The sequence below is a fragment of the Pristiophorus japonicus genome, chromosome 3, assembly GCF_044704955.1.
Source record: "Pristiophorus japonicus isolate sPriJap1 chromosome 3, sPriJap1.hap1, whole genome shotgun sequence".
In the NCBI taxonomy this organism is placed as follows: domain Eukaryota; kingdom Metazoa; phylum Chordata; class Chondrichthyes; family Pristiophoridae; genus Pristiophorus; species Pristiophorus japonicus.
In genome coordinates, this window is record NC_091979.1 from 193,568,354 (window position 1) to 193,585,852 (window position 17,499).

Here is a 17,499-nt window from a genome sequence, read left to right on the forward strand (position 1 = left end):
ACAGGCGGTCCCTCGTATTGAGGATGACTTGCTTCCATGCCAAAAAGGGATGAGTTCGCTGGTGTTTCAATGAAGAACCTAATATTCCAGGTCCCGAACTACATCCTAAACGGTGAAAGATGCCTGTGCGTGGATTTTTTTAACGTGTGGTGGCCATTGCACACCAGCCACCACATGGGCTTGACAGAGCTAGGTCTTGGTCCAGTGGCAAAGATTAACCAAGACGACGGGAGACCAGCTCCGCTGCACGGACCGAGTGCGCACACATATTGCAGTGTTGGCTGGCCCGTGCTGCCCATGGGCCCTCGCCTCTTCTGGGCACCATTACTCACGCCTCTTCTGGGCCCCGATCACGTCGCTCTACAATCTCTTGCCACTCCTTCGCCCCGACCTCGCCGTTCCTGCTGTACCTGCCCACGCTCCAATCAGTGACCTGGCCCTTGGTGATGTCTAATCCAGTTGCCCTCTTCACAGCTGTCGCCCTCCTGAACCGGCTTGTGCTGCACCTTGAAGTGATATGCTCTATGCTGAACCTTTGAAGGCCCCGATCTGCTGTTGGTCCTTGCTCGTTGGGGCCGCCGTGCCATATATAGACTAGTATACAGTATATAGACTTGGAAGAGACTACAGCAAGCCAACTAAGAATACAATGTGCCTGTTGAATGATACTGTTGCCTTTAAAGTAGAATATCCCAATGGACAGTGAACCCCATTTTTTACTGTACAGATATAAATGATGCTGAATAAAAAGCTCCTTTAGTTTTATTTCTCTTCTCACAGTGTTAGTTTCAACCAGTGCCAACACATAAGCACTTAGAGGGAAAGGCAAGTTGCATAGCAATCAGGAGCCTGGGCATTTTTTGTTTTATTTCTCCCCATCCCAACCCATCAGCATGCCAATTGTAATGTGTTTATCTCTGCCCTGGCTGATATTAGCTAACTTGGCACATTGAACCAGGAACCTTCCTACAACAGCTTGCACTCAGATCGTGCACTTCACAGGAGTGTTATCAGACAAAAATTTATAGAGCCACAAAGAGATATTGGGACAGGTGGCCAAAAGCTTGGTCAAGGAAGTAGGTTTTAAGGAGCATCTTAAAGGAAGAGAGGTAGAAAGGTGCCGAGGTTTAGGGAGAGAATGTCAGAATTTAGGGCTCTGGAGCAGCTGAAGAAACAGCTGCCAGTGGTGGGGTAAAGGAAGTGGGATACGCACAAGAGGCCTGAATTGAAGGAGCGCAGAGTTCTTGGAGGGTTGTAGGGCCAGAGGAGGTTACAGAGGTAGGGTGGGGCGAGGCCATGGAGGAATTTGAACACCATGATGAGAATTTTAAATTTGAGATGTTGTCGGACGTTTTCTAGTCTGCACAGCTCCAGCTATGCACTGGTTAAACTCATTGAGCCATTGGGTACTATTTTAACCTTCAGGCTTAGTTCCTATTGTTCACGGGCAGTTTTTGATTTAAAAAAAAAAGTTTTTTGAGTTTTCTCAGAACCGTGTGAGCTATAAATTGGATCATTCCCTTTGTTTCCCAGGAATCTGGCTAATGTTGAGGAGATTGGAACCTGCTCCTACATTAATCATGTTATTACTATGACTACAGTCTACATTCAACAGGTAAGTGGTGATAAAAGATTTACTTTTCAGCCCTTTTCACTATTAATTCTTAGCCATCACTCTACAGGTTAATTTGCTACAGACTTGAACTGTTTTGTTAATGTTATACTTCTGTTAAATTTTTCAAAAGACAGACAAAAATTGGAAGCTGTGCAAGAATACACATAAAGTAAAAAGATTCTGTGGGATACTCAAAGGTCAGGAGGCAACTACGCCAAGGAGAGAATTGTTCAACATGGGACCTGATGAGTGAACTGAAATTACCATAAAATTATTGTAGGCAGACTTTGCTTAAAATAATTTTTTTTTTTTAAATTGGATCTAGATTTATAAAATTCTATTGGATGGGGATAGAAAGATGAATTATCTTGTTTAATTAAGCACGTTCTGGACTTGACACTTCAAAAGTCTGAGAGCAACAGTTCCATAGCCCTCTTTGCAAAGCACTCACTGAAACTGGGCCTTAAATGATTTAAAATATTTAGTTCATTCTGAGGCAAATTATTTATTTAGTTACATCTTGTATATGCAGAATCTTGAATGCAGAGTTAGTGGGGAAGAAAATCTGTATTTGGGACCTGCTTTATGTTAAGTAGTGAAGCTGTTAACCATGGTTGAGGCCTTGCATTTGCACTTTGATACCTCACACCCCGTGCACCATAATTGGGGTTTCTGTCCATTGTTGAGCGAGTTCATGATCTCCCACACTTGCTGTGTGGAGGTACCAAGTGGAGGTTTACAAGCTTCCCTACACGAAAGGAAGGATAAATTGGATAGACTGCCCACTCAGGTGGCTCTTGTGCTCCTTCTGGTAGACATGCTATGACAATACCCTGGCAATACTTGCAAGCATGTCTAACCTGTTGGCTACGGATGGTGCATGTGGCAGGGGTTAGTAATGAGGAGAGGCATAATTTTAGGGGGTGGGGGAGATGGGGGCAGATGGGGAAATTAGCTCAATATTGGAAACCCGTATCTACTCAAAAGCTTGTAGTAGCGAGGACGGTAATGGTGACCTAAGTTATTTCAGTGTCTTGTTTAATTCTCCCATTGCTTAGCTGAATTTGTGCATTCTATCATTGTCCGGTTCTGGTTTTGATGCATTATTTATTCACCTGTTTTCTTCCCTCCTCACCTCACGTGAATGAGTTGACTGTTTGCAGGGTGACAATTGTCCTCTGCATATCACCCAATTGATCATTATTCACAGCAGGCTGTATGATTGTGGGCATTCCTATCCAGCTTGATCCTGTTCTCAAAGGACAGCCATGCATATACACTTTTCAGCAGGGGCCACTTTGTTTTGACGAGTGGAAACCATGACCATATTTCCACTGCATAACCCAGGAACACCAAGGCCAATTGATCACTGCCTTGGCTAGGGTTCTCTTTTCCTGTCTAACTCAGCTATTCACAGGATGAACTCACTTAGTTGTCAAGGGAACTATATAATGTGATTGTCATGACAGAGCTTTACGTGATCATGTTTATAAGGTGACAGAGTCATTCGTTGTAATCTAGGCCTTTCATGGCATTGTTTTTCAGCCAATGAACCCTTCCCCAAAAAAGTAGTCCTTGCAGAATGGCAAGTGGGAATAAGAAACAGTAATACAGATAAATAAAAGTTTTTAAAATGGAGAGAATCGGGAAGGAGTGAGAATAGGGCCAAATGGATGAGCACTAGAGTTTGAAAGTTTCATATAAAACTGTATCATTGTTCAGTTTAGTAGTTTAGGGATAGAATTATGGTAGAAAAGCTGATGTTTGATTAATTTTCTTTCAGTAATATGATTGTTTGCTGCAGTGTCAGTGTGAGCTATAAACAAACACAAAACACCCGTCCAATGAGACTGATTTCTTGAAGACTGGGTTACATGCTGGGTTTAAGATTTCCTTAATTTTCTTTTCATTCAAGTTAAAAAGCAAGACCAAAGAAAAAGAAATGGCAGACCAAACTTCAGCCGAAGATTTTGCAAGACATGCGCTTATCTTCTGTGAGAGTCTATATGACCCATATCGAAACTGGAGACAGAGAGCAGCTGGGTGAGTGGATCAAGATATCAAAATAATTGGACAAAACTAAGCTAGATCTTTTTTTGTTAGCTCTATTTTATAAAAAGAATAATTGATTTTAGATTAACATGTAGAAAGACCATGTTTTTACATTGTCCATTATTTAGATGTTACCACTATCAACACAAACAACTTGTATTTATATAGTGCCTTTACCGTAGTAAAACGTCCCAAGGCGCTTCGCAGAGCAACATAAGGATATATTAGGGCAGATGAGGTAGGTTTTAAGGAGCGTCTTAAAGGAGGAAAGAGTAATGAGATGATTTTTATCTGATCATGCATATTTTGAGATTATTACACAAAACCACATACCAAATTATTGGGCCAGAATTTTCTGTGGCAAGGCCTCTGCCGTTAGTTAGACTTGCCCCTGCATCCTTCATCTTAAAAAAAATATTTCCCACTAAATTGCTGAAAGTGCATAGTGAGGTAAACAGGGGATCTGGGAACTAAATAAACAGGGCAACCAATATGGTATCTCCCTAACCAATGAGATTTAAGGATTGGGAAATAAACACAGGAAGGACTGAAAAGGAGGGCGAGTTAAATATCAAATCAGGCACAAAAAGAGAAATGGAAAGAAAGATTGGATTAAGAGAGAGAAAGAAGACAGAAAGGAAAAGTAAGAAAAAAAAATTAATTAAAATGTTTATATTCTTAAAATTTCCCTGAAAATGTCAAAACCTGAAGGAATGAGACTCCATACTAGTAATAGTTAATTTTCAGTGCTCGAGAGGTTGATTGGTTGTAATTAAGTTATCATGTCTTTAAAAGAGTACTTGTGCTACTAATGACTAGCTATGAATATCTGCGGCAGGGTTAGTTCGTATCTACCATGCAAATACAACAACTTCCTGGCGTTCAGTGCATGTCAATGGTGAGGCAGACAATGAAATGCCATTTTAACTAAGCTAACGGTGGAGCGGTGCAACTCGGATAGCAACTTTTTGATATTCGCATTTAACCACACACTTGCCCTCGCATGAATTTGCTGTACCATGCTGCACGCATAAATAATGGTGAGTGCCATATTTCTCACGGTTATTTTGACAGCAAATTCTGGCTGATGTTTTTCAAGTGATTATAATAATCTGTGGGGTACATGATGAAGAGGCTTTCATAACATAAAAATGCCTCAGGTATGGTCAAAGTGCTACACATTTGTTTGTGGTCTTTTCGCTTCATCAAGCTAAGTAGCAGCTTTATAATGCTGGTATATTTTCTGTTCTTCCTACTCTAATAGAGCGGAGCTAAGTGGTGTCGTACAGATGGCCCACTGGCATTTCCTATTTCCAGCACCCAGGACAAACTTGAAAGGTAGACTCAAAAGTGCTGTGTGCATTTGTCTGGTGCTGATTTCAGATCACCCTGATTGTGAATGTCTCAAGCAATAACAACTTGTATTTAGATAGAGCCTTTAATGTAGTAAAACATCCCTTCACAGGAGCGTTACCAGACAAAATTTAACAATGAGACATAAGGCGATATTAGGACAGGTAACAAAAGCTTGGTCAAAGACATAGGTTTGAGGAGAGAAAGGCAGAGAGATTAGCGGAGGGAATTCTAGAGCTAATGGCCTAGACAGCTGAATGCACAGCCATCAGTGGTAAGGTTAAGGAAATTGGGGATATACAAGAGGCCAGAATTGGAAAATCGTAGAACTCTCGGAGGGTTGTAGGGCTAAAGGAGGTTAGAGAGATAAGGAGGGGCAAGACCATGGAGGGATTTGAACTCGAGGAGGAGAATTTTAAATTCGAGGCTTTGGTGAATCACGAGCCAATATGGTCAGTGAGCACATGCATGTGATGGGTAAATGGGACTCGATGCGAGTTAGGATACGAACAGCAGAATTATGGCTAAGCATTATCAGAGGTTGAAATTGGATTAAATGTGGAGTTCATGGCTAAATGGCATCTAAAATTAATTGTGTTTAAGAAACTTAAAGATGACCACAAACTTTCAGTCCTCCTTGGACATTGGAGAGGTGCCAGAGAACTGGAGAATTGCAAATGTTCCACCCATGTTCAAAAAGAGAGAGAGGGATAAACCTGGTAATTACAGGCTAGTTAGTTTAATGTCAATGGTGGGAAAACGATGAGCGACCATTGTCAAGGATGAAATTAATTCTCACTTGGAGAAGAATGAGTTAATAAGGGACAGCTTATTTGTTCAATGCAAATCGTGTCTGACCACCATGATTGAGTTCTTTGAAGTAACAGAGAGGGTTGATGAAGGTAGAGCAGTAAATGTTGTATATGTGGACTTTCAAAATGCATTTTATATTTGGAAAATATAAGAACATGGTCTTAAAGGGTCAGTGGTAACTTGGCTAATGAAATTGGCTAAGGGATAGAATGTAGGGAGTAATGGTGAACGGATGTTTTTCTGACTGAAGCGAAGTATGCAGTTTGGTACCCCCAAGGGTCAGTATTAGAACCATTGCTTTTCTTGTTGTATATAAATGATCTGGACTTGGCTATTGGGAGTACAATTTTGAAGTTTGTGAACAATACAAAATTTGGCAGCAGAGTAAATAGTGAGTACAATAATAGTAGACTTCAGGAGGACATGGACAGACTGGTGAAATGAGCAGATGCAATTCAATGTGGATTAGTGTGAAGTGATGCACTTTGGGAGAAACAACCTGGAGAGGCATTATAATCTAAATGGTACTATTTTGAGGGGCGTGCGCGGGCAGAGGGAGGCGGGGGTGCGCGGGCAGAGGGAGGCGGGGGTGCGTATTCACAAATCTTTGAAGGGCAAGTTAAAAAGGCGGTTAAGGAAGTGTATGGAATACTTGCCGTTGTGAAAAGGAGCATTGAACACAAAAACAAGGAAGTCATGTTAAGCCTTTAAAAATTCTGGTTAGGCCTCAGCTGGAGTATTGTATCCAATTCTGAGGACCGCACTTTAGGAAGGATGTCAAGACCCTGGCGAGGATACAGAGGAGGTTTACCAAGATGATATCAAGGATGGGGGAGTTCAGTTATGTGGAGAGATTGGAGAAGCTGGGATTGTTCTCGGAGAAGGTTAAGGGGAGACCTAATAGAGGTATTCAAATTATGTGAGATATTGATAGAGCAAGTAGGGAGAAACTATTTCCTCTGGCAAGTAGGTTGGTAGCCAGTGACCATAGATTTAAAATAATTGGCAAAAGAGCTAGAAGAGAAATGAGAAATGTCTTCACCCAAAAGGTTGTTAATATATATTCAAAATGGAGTTAGATGTGGCTCTTATAGCTAAAGGGATCAAGGGGTATGGAGAGAAAGCAGGAAAGGGGTACTGAAGTTGCATGATCAGCCATGATCTTATTGAATGGTGGTGCAGGCTCGAAGGGCCGAATGTCCTACCCCTCTCGAACACACTACCTGAAAGGGTGGTGGAATCAGATTACATAGGAACTTTAAAAAGGCAATTGGGCAATGTACTTGAAGTGGGCTAATTTGCAAGGTTATGGGGAAAAAGCTGGGGTGCAGGACTAAATTGGACAGTTCTTTCCGATACATGCGTGTTGGGCCAAATGGCCTCCTTCTGTGCTGTAAGACTCTGATTCTATTTAAATGCAAGTGAACATAGGAATATAATAAAAACAGAGCAAGGATGACAGTTGATCATTTCTCTTCCCTCCAACAAAATCATTTACAGAAGTAATAATTAACACCGTGCAGCACAATTATAATGCAGAAGATGAGAAATACATTTAAATGGACACAATATTGTCATTTTCAATGGAATCAGTCGTGAATATGATCACAGAAATGAAATTTAAACAGAAAATGCTGGAAACACTCAGCAGGTCAGGCAGCATCGTGGAGAGAGAAACAGAGTTAACGTTTCAGGTTGATGACCCTTCATCAGAACTGGGAATGAAAGCCTTTTCTGCAGCTGTGGTGAGAGTCAACTTCTGCATGTGTGAAAGATATACAGCTTACGTATTCAGTGACTTATGGCGGTTTCCTGCGTAAGCACGTGAAACCTGCCTATATCTATGACTGATTTCAGTGACTTACTTCTCCCAGTGCGATCTGAAATATGTCTGAACAAATGCATCAACGACCCAGCATTGCCTCTCGCGTGTAAATTGTGTGTTTTGTTTTGTTTTTGGCAAGTCGATTAATTTAAGAAGTGAAGTTTTCAGTTGAATCACAAAAAATCTAATTGGCTTTAGCTGGACAAGGCAGGAATGTGGTTTGAAAATGACAATATTGTGTCCATTTAAAATGTATTTCTCATCTTCTGTATTATAATTGTGCTGCACAGTGTTAATTATTAGTTCTGTAAATGATTTTGTTGGAGGGAAGAGAAATGATCAACTGTCATCCTTGCTTATTATAACCTCAATGGAGGGGAAATGCAAATTGTTCTGGGGCATTCAGTTGTGTCACATAATTGTACGTTGTTTAACATTTATGCTCGAGATGTTTAAAGGTGTTTATTAGGTGCATCAGTGGTAGTCAAATTGCATTCTGTGGTGCAGGAACACATTTGCGGTCTTTAATCCAAATACACTCATGTTTGAGGTGTCGTGTGATTTGCTGAATTAGAAGTGACAGGCATGTATTTTAAATAACTGTTACTATATATTCTTGAGCTAAGTTAGCTCTCACATCAGTACCTGTGATTATAGTCCTGTATGTGCCAGATGTACTTGTTTCAGACACACAAACCTATAATCTTGTGTGGGGAAATTACCATTTGGGCTTGGAATTAAATAAGCTAAGAAGACACTAAAAACATCACAATAATAAATAATCAAGGGGCTATAGGGAGGGGGTAACTTTAAAATAATCACTGTCATTAAAGAAAAAGTACTCGGTAAAATAATGTGACTAAAGGTGGACCTGATGGCCTGCATTCTAGGGTCTTAAAAGATGTGGCTGCAGAGATAGTAGATGCATTGGTTGCAATCCATTTCACAACAGGAATCACTGGATAACAATCAGGAATGGGAATTTTGACATTTTACCTCCGAATGTGGGAAAACTGAGACCAATTGTAGAACCTTCGTCATTACCCTAGCTGAGCTTCGTTACCTCAGCAATCTTTGAGTTTGTTGCGAATTGTAACACTAGCTCTTATCCTTTTCTAGTGAAATAGTCAGCGCAGTGGAGAAGAGCAGACAGAAGTATAAAGCAGCTTGTCTAACTGTGGAGTTCATCCCTTTCTTTTACCGTAAGTACACTGAAATAGTTTAAAAAATATATGTTGCTCTGTTTAGTTTGTATATGTTGAATTATTTTTCCCAGATGTCTCTTGCCTCCCTCTCCCCGATCCCAAAATAGCTATGTATTCTCCTCCACAGATGGTATCGTGCTATTTTCGGGTCTCTGAGTATTGTTCCCTAGTCTGAAGGTAGTTCTGTGACTTGTTTGCTGATTTAAGGCTAGGTCCTAAGAATCAGTTCTAGTACAGAATCAACAACGTGCAGGTCAGGACCGGCGAGGTCGGGACCGGCGGGGAGCGGGCGAAGTCCAGAGATCGGAGGCGGAGAGGATGGACGAGGCACGGAGGAGCGGAGAGGTCGGAACCCAGAGGTGGAATGGTGTGGGCAAGACCAAGAGAAGGCGCAGCACGGGCCAATAGCAAGGCTATGAGGTCGTGAGTCTTGCATTGCGTACTATGAATTACACGTAGAGAGAGATCCTATGGGAAGGAGGACAGTTGGAATATGTTTGAGTTTGTGTGTATGTATTGCCACATACAGTGGAGCCTGGTCTTGGTCATCTTGGGTCCCCTTGCCACTGGACCAAGACCTTTCTCCGTCAAGCCCGTGTGGTGGCTGGTGTACAACGGCCACCCCACACTAAAAGAATTCACGCACAGGCATCTTCCACTGTTTAAAATGAGTTCATCAGTCACCTGAGTACTTATTTTTAGTGTGGAAGCAAGTCATCCTCGACCCCAAGGGACTGCGTATGACCATCATGAGGTCCTAAGATTTGTGTGAAAATTGCCAGGGTTGACTCAGTCGCTTTTTATTCTTCCTTTCTGTAGGGAAGTACCTTGTTGAGATTAGGAATTCAGTGTGTGGAATTACAGATATCGACCCACCCTTTCCATTCAGTGGTGTAGCATATTGCACAGTAATGTATTGTGCCAGCTGACTGCCAGGGAAGCATTTCTTTCAAGATTTTGTGGGCAAATTACTTTAAAAAAAAAAAATATCAGTATCAGTAGTATTGCAGAAATAGCATTTTATCTTTATTTAACTGGGAACGTAAGTTATATAAATAAACAGGTTTGATTGCATGAGCAAATGAGTTATTGCTATGGGTTATGATCAATTACTTTTGAAGAAGGGGAATGAATCTGCCCTGTTTATAGTGGATAACATTACAGTAATGTGAAGGCCTTGTAGTTCTGTGTAAATCATTATCCAGAGGAGTTATAAGGAAATACATTTGTTCTAAAATCAAGCTTTGAGTGGGGCTGGAAACAGGATGATACACATGATCTGTTTCCTTTAGACATTCAGGAATGTATTCCAGATGCAGTGATCTTTGTAGTGGTTTATAACATTGTACCCCCAGAACTGAGCCTTGGGGATGCTAGTAACTTCCTCGTACACAATTTCACTTTTGCTACTTTGTACTCCCCCACCCGGCCCCCCCAGCCCCACAAGATGGGGAAGGAAAGAGCTTCCTATGGCTCTTGCTCCTGTGCTACAGCGTAACCACAGATCGCAATTTGAACTGAATGCATCGTGAACCAAGTGGGAAGTTTAGAATTTGGTGAGAGTAGGAAGGAGGTGCAGAGGGGGAAGGAGGTGCTTCTTTTTGCCTTTAACACTTGTAATGGTTTGTATAAGCTTGAGGCAGTAAGTGTTTAACATTTTGTTCAGTGTTTTATCGCTTAGTGCAAGTTAGTGTATAAAAAAAAATCAAACCAAAAAACCTTAAAACAGACTAAAAGGTGTTTACTTATAAATAAAAATAGACTAAGATGAGGAAAGGACCACAATAAAGAACTAAGATACCTAAACCGGGTTTCAAAAAGCGAGATTTTCCAGTAGTGTCCATTCGGCTGGGGTAAACCATCTTCAAGAGCCTATCGGGAGAAGCAGAGTGGCAGATTTAAACAGCGCACAAGAGCTGGTTGCAGCAGAGGTTATCAGGAGCAGAGCAGACACGAGACAAACGGGAAATCTCAGTGACGTCAGGGTATGCACAGTGTGGAGAGGCGCAGGTAAGTTACAGATACGTATTTTGTTTATTGGTTGGTGTTTTTGGTGGTTAGTGGTTAAAGTTTGTATAAACAGTTCAATAGCCTTAAAGCTAAAAAAAAAATCCATAAATGTTACCTATTATTAAATATGGACTTAGAAATGGCAGAGCAGATTGTGTGTCTGGACTGCAGTATGTGGGACAGTGATGTCTTCGCCTCGAATCTCTCTGGCTCAGAGTCATTGAGCTGGAGTGTGAATTGGAGACACTCCGACACATAAGGTCCGGGCAGGAGCATCTGGACAGTTTGCTCCAGACTTTGGTCACACCTCGTAGAGAAGTACAAGATCAGAACAGGGTTGGTGTGACCGATAGTGTGCAGAGTAAGGGGAACCCAAGTGAGATAGAGAATGAGGATGCGCAGAAACTGATCCTATACAACAGGTACAATGTACTTGCTACCTGTGAGATAAGGATAAAGACTGTCAGAAGGACTGATGTGACCATAGCATTTGGAGCAGGAGGCTGTCCAAAGGGAGGAAGGGAAGCATAATGTGGTAGTTGTAAGGGATTCAATAATTAGAGGTACGGTTAGCGTCCTTTGTAAGCAGGATCAAGAGTCCCACACGGTATGTTGCCTACCCCCTGATGCCAGGCTGAGGGACATCTTGAACTGGCTTGAAAGGATATTGGAGAGGGAGGGTGAGGATCCAGTCATTGTGGTCCATGTTGGGACCAACAACATGGGAAAGAGTAGGCAAGAGGTCCTGTTCAGTGAGTACCAGGAGCTAAATTAAAGAACATGACCTCAAGTGTTATAATCTCTGGATTATCACCTGAGCCACATGCAAATTGGCATAGGGATAAACAGATTAGGGAGGTGAACACGTGGCTGAAGAAGTGGTGTGGGAAAGAGGGGTTCCATTGCAGCGGACACTGGCACCACTACTGGGACAGGAAGGAACTGTACTGTTGGGATGGGCACCACCTGAACCGGGCTGGGCTAAGGGCCCTAGTGAAAAGGATAAATAGGGCAGTCACAGGAACTTTAAATTAGTAAATGAGGGAAGAGCTCAGGTGGAAAAGGTAGTATAAATAATAGTTCTAAAACAAATGAAAAGGAAGAGAATAGAAGAGTCGACCGAAATTGTGCTTTAGGCAGTACATGTAAAGGGAAAACTAAAGGATGTAAAGTAATTAAATCAGGAGCGAGAAATAAGAAATGTGAGAGAAAAACAGTAGAACAGAAGGACAGGTGAGGGTCTGTGACCCAAATAAGCATTCTTTATACAACACAAGAGTACAAGGAACAATGAATTACAGGCGCAAATTCAACTTGGAGGGTGCAACATGATAGCCATTACTGAGAGATGGCTGCAAGATGGTCAGGACTGGGAACTGAATATACTATGTTTTCAGGTCTACAGGAAGGGTAGGGAATCTGGTAAAGGGGGAGGAGTAGCCTTGGTGATTAAGGATTAAATCACTTCAATGATAAGAGAGGATATAACAAGAGGTAGGCAGGTAGTGGAGACTTTATGGGTAGAATTAAGAAATAGAAAAGGATTTGAGTCTATAGTGGGAGTTGTGTTTAGGCCCCCTGGTAGCAGCTGTAAAGTGTCAGAATGTGCTAACACAGAGATTAGACAAGCATGTCGTAAAGGCAGAGTAGTTTTAATGGGGGATTTTAACTTCCATGTAGATTTGGATAAGCAGACGAACCCATGTTAGAAAGTTATCGCGTGTATTCAAGACAATTTTCTATAACATTATGTCCGAGAACAAACAAAGGGGCAGGCCTTAGCCATATTAGATTTAATAATGAGTAATGAGCTAGATTTAGTTAATAGCCTAACGTGCATGAACATTTATCTAATAGCAATCATAATATAATCGAGTTCAACATTGTTTTTGGAAAGGGAGAAACATGAAACCGCTACTAAGATTCTAGATTTAGGTAAGGCTGACTTCAGTGCAATGACACAGAGACTGTCCACAGTAAACTTGGCAAATCAGTTGATGGGTAAACTGACAGAAGATCAGTGGGAGAGGTTCAAAAAAGAATTTACCGTGATACAGAACCAATTTAAACCTCCAGGGGCAAAAACTTGACAAAAAAGCCATGGACGTATAAAGAGATAAGGGGCATCATAAAACTAAAAGAAAAAGCATACAAGAATGCAAAAAGAACTCCGATCCTGGTGAATGAAGAGATACGAAGAACAGCAAAGGGTGATAAAACAGATAGTCACAGCTACAAAAAGGGAATATTAAAAGAAACTTGCAAGGGATATCAAAATCAACACACAAAACTTTTACAATTATAGTAGGAAAAAGAGGGTGGTTAAGAACAATATGGGCCCCTTAAAAACTGATGATGATATAAATGAAAATAAGGAAATTGCAGACATGTTAATTAATTACTTTGCGTCAGTATTTACGGTAGAGGACATCCTTAAGGAAATTGCAGACATGTTAATTAATTACTTTGCGTCAGTATTTACGGTTAGAGGACATCCTAATTTTGAATCAGGGATGGGGCCTCATCATAATTAACGAAAGCAAATTAACAGTAATTAAGAAAATAATGGCACTAAAGAGTGACAAATCCCTAGGACCAAATGATTTTCATCCCAGGATTTTAAAGGATGCCTTAACTATGATCTTCCAAAGTTCTTTTGATTCAGGAACCATTCCTTTAGATTGGAAAATTGCACATCACTCTATTATTTAAGAAAGGTGAGAGGGGGAAATCAGGGCATTATAAACCAGTTAGCCTAACATCTGTTGTCAGGAAATTGCTAGCGTCTATAATTAAGGATAGAGTGTCTGAACACCTTCAGCTTTTTCAGCTAATCAGAGCGAGAGAGCAAACGTGGATTTGTAAAGCATAGGTCATGCCTGACTAACTTGATTGAATTTTTTAAAGAGATGCCTAGAATAGTGGACAGGGGAATGTCTATGGATGTTATTTATATGGACCTCTAGAAGGCATTTGATAAAGTCCCTCACAAGAGACCGTTAGTTAAAATTGAAGCTCAGGAAATTGAGGGAAAATTATTGACCTGGTTAGGAAATTGGATGAGCTGCAGGACACAGAGTAGGGATAATGGGCAGGTACTCAGGATGTGACTAGTGGCGTCCTACAGGGATCTATGTTGGGACCGCAACTATTCACTATTTATTAACGACTTGTATGATGGGATAGAGAGCTCCAGATCCATGTTTGCCAATGACACAAAAATAGGTGGCATTGTAAGCAGTGTAGATGGAAGCATAAAATTATAAAGAGTTATTAATAGATTGAGTGAATGGGCAAAATGATTTCAAAGTAAGCAAGTGTGAGGTCATCCACTTTGGACCGAAAAAGGATAGATCAGAGTACTTTCTAAATGATAAAGAGATCCAAAGAGACTTTTGGGGGGGTCATTAAAATGTCATGGACAGGTACAAAATAAATAATCAAAAAGGCTAATGGAATGCTGGCCTTTATATCTAGGGACTAGAATACAAGAGGTTAGAGACTATGCTACAGCTTTACAAAGCCCTGGAGTTCACTTCTGGGCACCACACTGTAGGAAGGATATATTGACCTTTGAGGGAGTGCAGTGTAAATTTACCAGAATTATACCTGGACTCGAGGGTTAAATTACGAGGAGAGATTACGCAAACTAGGGCTGTATTCTCTGGAATTTAGAAGATTAAGGGATAATTTGATCAAAGTTTTCAAGATGTTAAGGGGAACTAATAGAGTAGATAGAAACTATTTCCACTTATTTGGAATCTAGAACGAGGGGACATAGCCTAAAAATTAGAGCCAGGCCTTTCAGGGGTGAAGTTAGGAAACACCTCTACTTGCAAAGGGGCGGGGGAGGGGGGGGCGTGGAGAAGTTTGGAGCTCTCTTCTGCAAATGGAAATTGATGGGCCAATTGTTAATTTTAAATCTGAGATTGATAATTTTATGTTAACCAAAGGTGTTAAGGGATATGGGGCAAGGGCAGGTATATGGAGTTAAGTCACAGATCAGCCATGATCTAATTGAATTGCTCGAGCAGCTAAATGATCTATCCTGTTCCTACTCCTATGCTATCTGGCAGCTAGTTTAAAAAATGGGGTCCTAGGGTACAGATTTTAGTAACTAAGACAGGTCATAAGAAAAGATGAGTTTAGACATTTGTAGCACTGATCTTTGCTGATTCCTGATCTATAGCCAGGAATAGGCATTGAAGAGGAGAGGTCAATGGTATAAAACCTGCATAAATTGAAAAGGTGATTAAATCAGATTAGTAATAAAGAAATACTGGATCCAAAGCCATATTGTTGCCTTAAAGGTATCTTAACTTTGTTCCAAGTAAGTTGACACTTTCTGTGATGAAATACTATAATTTTGACTCTCCTGGCCAGCCCCCCCCCCCCCAGAAATCAATTTACAGTGTCAGCTGTGGCTCAGTGGGTAGCACTGCCATTTGACTTCAAATCCTATTTCAAAGACTTAAACACAAAATCTAGCCTGATGCATCCAGTTCAGTGCTGAGGGAGTGCTTCATGGTGGGAGGTGCCGTCTTTTGGATGAGACATTAAACCGAGGCCCCACGTGCCGCCTCAGGTGGATATAAAAGATCCCGTGGCACTATTTTGAAGAAGAGCAGGGGAGTTATCCCCAGCGTCCTGGCCAATATCTATCCCTCAACCAAAATCACTAAAAAAAACCAGACTATTTGGTCATTATAACGCTACTGTTTGTGAGATCTTGCTGTGCACAAATTGGCTGCTGCATTTCTGACATTACATAACTGACTACATTTCAAAAAAATGTCATTGGCTATAAAGCGCTTTGGGACATCCGGTGGTCGTGAAAGGCGCTATATAAATGCAAGTCTTTCTTTCCCTTTGATAGTTCCCTGAAGGCAGCTGTTGTGTGGTATCCGGTGCTATGATAGCTAAATGTTGGAAGGTATGTTGGCCCAGGGGGAGTGATGGAGACACTATAACTGACAGCAGTGCCTCTAGGGCATCAGCCAAGGTTCCCACTTCTAATCGTTGCTGAAAATTGCATGTGCGTGGATGTTGAGTGAAGAAAGCACAGCATCAGACTCTGCTGTGATGTCCCGTTAAATAAGTAGGCCAATGACACTGTCTGGGTTACATTTAAGGAACAGTCACTTGGGGCAGGTGCCCCAGGTCTGCTGGTGCAACATGGGACTATACGTTAATGTGAGTGACCATCATCAGAAGGGAAGAGCAGGACATAAAGTTGGGAAACAAAAGAAAAAGATTTTAGTGAAATCATGCAGTGTGTAATCTCTATACTTAGAATTTAGCCGCGTTCACCTTGAAGTGCTGTGTAAAACTGAAAAACAAGTTGGAACTACATTGAAATAGTGCATTGAAACAAAAAAATTGTGTGCAAGGGGGAAATTGAGAAGTAATTAAAGAATGAATAATCTACATGAAATTACACAATTTATAAAAAGTGTGGCAAAAATAGTAATCACAGACTAATTGACAAATGAAAGAGGGAGTGGAAACAAATAATGGAAAAAGCTGAACGGCAAGATTTCCATTTTGTTGTGTATATTTTATATAAATAAATTACACTATAAATAAGGGCTGTTTCCTTGTCTGGAATCCAGTCTATTGAGTTTTTTGTTTTGTTAAACAAAAATATTTGCTTATCTGCTAGTCACCCCAGTGGAACTGCACATTCGAGTCCTTTTGGTACCATACACATTTGGAATCAGTTTATCAGAGATTGAAATGCTTTCTGTTTTTTAAGCCTTTGAGACTTTGGCGCATACTGTTGGTATTTGACATATCAGTTAGCTGAGTAAGTACATGGCCCAACACAAATGGGCCTTTTGTATTCAAAGCTTGAGAACTGGTTGAGATAATCACTATGACGATAACTGCCCCAGTGTGTCGAGCTGTTTGTTGAAGCTGTTCTTATCTGAAAGCAGCAAGAGTTGCAGCTATATAAATGAGAATTTTCAACTGTTGGTCAACTGTACTTTTAATGCTTCTGCTGTGCAAGTATTACATTTTCCTGTTGGGCAATAGACATGTTAGATAGGCTACAAAAGGAAAGGTGTTTGTGTACCCCAATTTGTTCCTCCTTTTTTATTGCATTTTCAATTTTCTGACCGTTGGATTCATCTGAGCTACAGGTGCTCAGAGCCCTGTGGCCAATCAGCCATGTTTTATATGCGAGTGTAGGCTGACTGGTGGCTGGATATTCAAACCCAATGCACAGCAACTTCAAGGCTGAGCTTGATCCCGACATTGGCGAGAGGAGTGAAGGTGATTAAAATTAATTTAAAATATAGTGAGAAAACAGAAATATTTTAAGTACAGGGGCATTTTCCTCCTCTGGCCCAGAAGCTCTAACTACCACACTAGCTGAGATCAGCTCAATCACCATAAGAACATAACATAAGATATAAGAGCAGGAGTAGGTCATTTAATATCATGGCTGATCTGATCATGGACTCAGCTCCACTTCCCTGCCTGCTCCCCATAAACCCTTTATTCCCTTATTGCTCAAAAATCTGTCTCCACTTTCAATATATTCAATGACCTAGCCTCCACAGCTCTCTGGGGTCGAGAATTCCACAGATTTAAAACCCTCTGAGAAGAAATTCCTCCTCATC

At 41.0% G+C, this 17,499-nt stretch overlaps 1 protein-coding gene across 6 annotated transcripts in view; it reads left to right on the top strand.

Moving 5' to 3' along the window:
* Positions 1–17,499, top strand: part of nbeal1 (neurobeachin-like 1) — a 503,417-nt gene that overhangs the window by 147,644 nt on the left and 338,274 nt on the right. For all 6 annotated transcript variants that reach the window (XR_011592710.1, XM_070876167.1, XM_070876168.1 and 3 more), the window contains exons 4-6: positions 1,534–1,615; positions 3,531–3,658; positions 8,778–8,860. Coding sequence is in view for 5 of the 6 variants with exons in the window: in XM_070876167.1 (XP_070732268.1) it covers positions 1,534–1,615; positions 3,531–3,658; positions 8,778–8,860 (293 nt within the window). In the remaining variant the exon portion in view is untranslated. The remainder of the gene's footprint in view (positions 1–1,533; positions 1,616–3,530; positions 3,659–8,777; positions 8,861–17,499) is intronic.